The 6,130-nt window shown below is 41.9% G+C and overlaps 1 protein-coding gene across 1 annotated transcript in view; it reads left to right on the top strand.

The window, feature by feature from the left end:
• Positions 1 to 6,130, top strand: part of PKHD1 (polycystic kidney and hepatic disease 1 (autosomal recessive)) — a 401,857-nt gene that overhangs the window by 16,197 nt on the left and 379,530 nt on the right. The window contains exons 8-12 of the mRNA XM_004674033.1: positions 216 to 304; positions 407 to 446; positions 1,299 to 1,369; positions 5,030 to 5,131; positions 5,925 to 6,020. Of these exons, the coding sequence (XP_004674090.1) occupies positions 216 to 304; positions 407 to 446; positions 1,299 to 1,369; positions 5,030 to 5,131; positions 5,925 to 6,020 (398 nt within the window). The remainder of the gene's footprint in view (positions 1 to 215; positions 305 to 406; positions 447 to 1,298; positions 1,370 to 5,029; positions 5,132 to 5,924; positions 6,021 to 6,130) is intronic.

Here is a 6,130-nt window from a genome sequence, read left to right as displayed (position 1 = left end):
TTCTCTATTGTCCAGAAGAAAAAACTATGCACAAAATTGGTTCTCATGATGATAATAACAACCATTTGTTGAGAACTTCCTGAGACATAAGTAGATAGTAATTTAATTTGTGCAATAAACTATGCCTTTGGTGAGCTGCCTTTGCGTTACCACGTGAGAAAACTGAAGTGAGTAACCAGTATGGCAGGGTTTTTCATGCTTGGGCTAACTCTAAGCTTCCACTCTGCTACTGTTTTGTCTTTTTTGCTGTTGGAAGTCAGTATTGCCGATGGTTTTTTTTCAGGCACCACTGAGAAAGCTACAGGTTTGGGCTGTAACCTGGTGATATCTGGAGTTCTTGTGGTTATGGTGCTTGTGCCTGACCCACCAGCAGGTTCCTGGTTATGACTGTTTCTTTTTGTTACAGGTTCCCAGAATGTTAGTTTTTCAGTCTTTAACAAAGGAAAGTAAGTAACTGGTAGTAAACAAATTCATCTTTATGAAATATTATCTTTCGTCTGTGTAGTTCTTTTAACCTTCCATAATAGAAAATTTTTAATGTATACAAACAGAATAGAATAATGAAATCCATGTACCCACTTGATTTCCTTTACTTGGGTTAATATAAGTGTATACTCTACACTCATCTTGACTAAATAGCCATGCTTCAGTGTGGTGATGGTACAGAATTGTAGGAATCCCTTAATTAGGCCAGTAATGCCATAAATTTAGACAAATACATAGATCCATGAAGGGCACTGTACTATTCGAGAAAATGCCTTCTTTAAGATAGAAAGAGTTCAGTTTTCATAGAACTATTGAGAGATAAATTAGGTGCCTAGATTGCTATATATCTAACTTCATGTCTTTACAGTATGTATTTTCTAAGCTGCTTTCATTAACAGTGCATAGTTTAGCAGATATTGATTCATTGTGATGATAGTGCACATTACTGACAGTTATATAGTCCATAGGGTGGAGATTATTAGTCTCTCCTCCACTCCTCTCTCCCTTATGCCCACTCACCATCAGTGAAAGAATAGAACCGAATTGCATTGAATTACTGCTATCGAGCAGCCCAGTACCAAACCCTTTTACATTTGTAATTATATTTAATACCATTAACTTTTGTGAAGTATTATCCCACACAACAATTTTCTAACAGTAGACAAAATTTACCCATTGGTATCCTCCAAAAAAAGCAAAAGAACTAGTATCCACATGTTCTAGAGGCCACTACAAAGATGAGTCCATGGAGAATTTAAAACATGCACACCTAGATGTTGTTTTCATCCAGAACACAACTTTGTCTTTTGAAGGTCAATGGTTCACAAGACAGCATGGCTGATCAGTGCCAAACAGGAACTTTTCCTGCACCAGACACATTCAGGTACGATTTCCCTTCACCCTGCCCTCCTTATCACCTCCCTCACATCTGACTAGCTACTGAACACTCCTTCCCTTCTGCCCATTTCTCTTACCTTTTAGTCATAAGTGGCGTTTTGGCTTCGCATGAGACTTAGTAACTTGTATGAGTTATCAACTTTAGTTTCTACATTAAAGGGTTTTGATCATAGTCTTCTACACAGAGTCTTTGTATGGCTAGAGAATGACTAAAAGAACGAGGAGTTGTAGTTGCTTTATGCTGTGAAAAGTAACAGACAAGACGTGTTACCGAAATGTCCAAAAGCACCTCACTCCTGAGCATTATTTCAACAAGGGATGATTTGCTGATATGAATGTTGCTATCTGATGACTAAAACTTTATACTAAAAAACAAATGCTAAGGGCCCTCCCTGGTGGCACTCTAAGGTTAAAGTGCAGCACTATGACACTATCTACAGTCACTGTAGCTCGAGTCGATTCCCAGCCAGGGAGGTGACCCACATGGCGTGGCAAGCCTTTCTTGTTTTGTCTGCTGCTCCCCTCAGCAATGTATTCCAGTACTGCTGCCTGTTCTGCTCTCTACTCTGTCTCTGGTGAATCCTCTCACCCCCAGCACCTCTGGCCTGTACCTCAGTTCTTGTATGCATAAATGTTTAAAAAAAAAAAAAACCCAAATGCTAAAAAATCAGAAACTCATATGAAATTGTGAACTCAATTTGGTAGTAAACTCTTGGCTACTAAACCGGAAGACTTAGATGCAAAGGATCACAAAAACACTGAAGATTCTGTCATTTAGGTCAAATTTTGGAGACAACAAAATCCACCTTTGCCAAATGTGCAAGAAATTTCACAGGTCAAGGAGCAAATGCCATTCACTCCCTAGGGAGTCTGATTCTGCAAAAGCTTAATTCCAGCCCTTGTCTTTAGTTTATTTAAACAGTGTAACAAGTCTTTTTTGGAATAAGTTTGAAGAGACATTCAAAAAGGTGATGGAATAGTGCTATCAGTAATGAGAAGAATAGCAGGTACTTATTAAATGTTTATTATATTGTATATTATATTACACTCTCAATGTTTATTATATAAGCTATGAGATAAAGTGTGTTAATATTTTTACAGAAGAGGAAATACTCAGATAAGCAAAATAACTCATACAAAGACTCTAGTGCTAGAAAACACAGATTTAATTCCAAATATTATGGGCATGAGATATGTAACCAATTTTTTTAAAAAGATTTATTTATTTATTCATACAGAACTGGGGTACAGGCCAGAGATGCGGAGGGTGAGAGGATTCACCAGCGACAGAGTGGGGAGCAGAACAGACAGATCGATGAAGTACACTGCTGAGGGGAGCGGCGGGCGGGTCAGGAGAGATCTGCCAGCCATGTGGATCTCCTCGGGGGCAGGCGGGGATCGAACTCATGCGGAAGTGACTTAAGCTTCTTTGTGCTGCGCTTTAACCCACTGCGCCACCAGGGAGGGCCGATATGTAACCAATTTTATGGGAGGACATTCCTTTGCCCTTTCCCCCAAGCTTTACAGTGAGTCTCCCCATTAATATTGAACCCTGAATGCCAGAGACACTCACAGGTATCTCACCACAGGCTGTTTTGTATTTATAGGGATAATGTCTTCCTGGGAGGGTAACACAGAGCTTTTCCACAGAAAGGAGGCTGTGGGGATGGGGGGCTGTAGTGCTTGGGGAGGAGAGTGGGGCATGTGGGCCCCATGCACTACACACTGCCACTGTTCTCTACTTCGGCCCCACCTTATGTCTCCCCTTGCTTTCCATCCCCCTGGGGGAAATTATATAAATGTCTCATTTCTGCCCAGTTTGCTTCTCTAGCTCCATCTTCACTATCATATTCCAGCAGCACTTGCATATAGTTTCTTATCCTCTGTCCACACAGACCATCCCATCCTTCATGTCTTTAAATGCCCTTTCCTGTCTTTTTTTTTCCCTCTCTCTTGGCCAGTTCTAGTCATCCTGTAAGATTTAGTTCAAATGTGATTTCTAGAAGTTTCTATCTACTTCAACACACCCTTCCCCCCTCTGTACTTTCATACACCAGTTCAAGTATTACAATCATACTTTTTCATACTCGCCTTTCTTTTTTTTTTTGGATTTATTTATTCATACAGAACTGGGGTACAGGCCAGAGATGTGGAGGGTGAGAGTATTCACCAGGGACACAGTGGGGAGCAGAACAGGCTGCTGAGGAGAGTAGCGGGCAGGTCAGGGAGGTCTGCCACGCCATGTGGTCACCTCTGGGGCAGGTGGGGATGGAACTCATGAGGAAGTGGCTTAAGCTTCTTAATGCAGTGCTTTAACCCGCTGTGCCACCAGGGAGGGCCCATACTCACCTTTCTTTACCATTCTGATCTCCTTGAGGTCAGAAATTGCTTTGCATTCATCTTTATATTCCTAGTACCTAGTGCTCTGGGTGTTGAAAAGAATTGTAAGTTGAAAAAAATTGTATTGATAAAAAGAACTATGAAGTGGTAAATTAAAAAGAGAATATTATTATTAGGGAAGAATTTTGATATTTGAGTGTGGGGATCAACCCATAGCCTTCCTCTGCTTCATTGCATGGACAAACTTTATACAGGAAAAACCCTGACTTTTTATTTTGAATTGTCATCCAATGATTTTTAGCTTCTTTGTATCCTTGCTTTGGCAGTGAGCACACTTCCTCTTTTAAAATTTCTGTTGATTATTATCTGTATACAACATGGGTACAATATAGTTAGCTATACTGTAGCTAACCGGTTTGGCCCATCCTGACCAGGTGAAAATATTTTAAATGTACAATTCAATCATATGTAATTACCCCAAAATCAGGGTATATTTTGAACTCCCCTCCTCATCTCCAAAGACCTTCTCATTCCTACTTTGGAGACACTACTGCCCCTGCCCTTGACTCAACCAGTATTTAGCTTCTTTTTAAAAAAATTATATATGTGTGTGTGTATATATATATATACAGATATATATATATGTTTATACATATATTTATTTGATTGAGGTATCGTAACACTTTCCCCTTGAGGAATGAAACGTAACACCGTCTAAGTTTGCTCAGAGGAGAGGACAGGACAAGACAAGTTAAATTTCTAGGGCTCTGTGGCACAGCACTGTAGGTAGGGCTTGATGCAGTCAGGAGGCAGCGCAGAGGGCTGGGTTCAGGGTTTCGGCCAGCAGGGGGCGCACTCTGGGTCCTGAGGAAAGGGTGGCGGCTGAGAACAGTGGGGCTTATTATTTGGCTTAGAGCAAATTTTACTTGTATGGGTGAACTGAGGTCTTGCCTGGTGCATCCAAAGTAGGACCAGTTATTCTGTGATTCATGAATTGACAACCTAAGGTTGGAGATTGAATTCCTAGGAAAGCATCATGGACTGTAGGGATTTTTGCTGATAGCACAAGTGACTATTTTCTTTTCTTTCAAATATTGATCCTATACAGTAGATACATATATAAACATAGTTATACATAGGTCCTTTTCTTATTATATGCGCATTAAATGACTGTTACATTTATAGAAAAACAATGGTTGCAGGTCTTAGAAAAGTTGAAATAAATTATTGAGAGCTTCTATTATGTAATTATCTGGGACACGTCCTCTCTATATTCAGATGGTTAGTCTTTTTTTTTTTTTTGTAGAAATATTCTCTGTGTTTCCAGCATCTGGGAGCCTCGGGGGAAAAACAGACATCATGATTACTGGAGACTTCTTTGACAATCCCGCCCAAGTTACCATTGCAGGTAATTAAGTAGGAATAGCTGAAAATAGTTCATAATTTTAAACATGGTAGCAGATTATGTATTTCTCATGGCATGGAAAGACAAAAACTGGGCGGGGGGGTATGTAGTGTTTCTGCTTCTGACTCATCACGCCACCTTGCACCAAGTTCCATTACCTGTGTTGATTGAGACCAGGCGGGGTTGTCCTGCAGGCTCGTAGCAGGGACAGGATGTACTGCAGACTCACATTTCATGGTCAGTTGTCTCAGGTGCCTGGGTGTTGAGATGAAGAGAGGGGAGGCTACCGCGGCCTCTCCACAAGACTGTGCTCACCTCTCGTTCTCTCTGTATGGACAAGCTGCAGCGGGCAGCTTGGTCTGGAATGTCCCCTTGGCACGATCCCTGTGGCACCTGCTTAAAATCTTCTGCTCCCCAGGCTGGGATGCTCCCCTAGTCAGTGATGCCAAGCCCACAGGCAAGTGCACTCCACCGGGCTCGGACACTTACCCTTCCAGGCTCAGGAGAGCAGTTTGGCACGTCCTCGCGAGGGGCACTCATGTGGCCTCTCTCCACAAACACTGTGGCTTGGTTTTCTATTATTGCTATGTTCAGCTGTCCTGTTTCCATGCCCTGCCCTTTGCCTTCCACCAGGGTGGCAATGTGAACTGCGCAGCCACATCCAGCCTTTGCCTTCGAAGAGGACTATGTCTTCAGCACGGCTCTGCCAACGCATGTATCTTTAGTTATAGCTATAGCATCGCACCTCTCCCTTTCTCTCTACACATCTACATCTCACTTTAAAATTTCTCCTCAGGCATCCCATGTGATATCACACATGTTTCTCCCAAGAAGATTGAGTGCACTACGAGGGCTCCAGAAAAGGGTGCCAGGCTCACAGCACCTCAGGCAGGTGAGGATTGCCCCCAAGGCTGTTTAACCTGCTTGGGGTGTGTTTTTAACCATGAGGGGCTTGGGGACTAGAAATGAAAGCTGTTGACTCCTGTCTCTGCTATTAAGTCA

This window comes from Condylura cristata, unplaced genomic scaffold (genome assembly GCF_000260355.1).
Source record: "Condylura cristata isolate star-nosed mole 26May11 unplaced genomic scaffold, ConCri1.0 scaffold00001, whole genome shotgun sequence".
In the NCBI taxonomy this organism is placed as follows: domain Eukaryota; kingdom Metazoa; phylum Chordata; class Mammalia; order Eulipotyphla; family Talpidae; genus Condylura; species Condylura cristata.
This window is presented reverse-complemented; position numbering and strand designations above follow the sequence as displayed.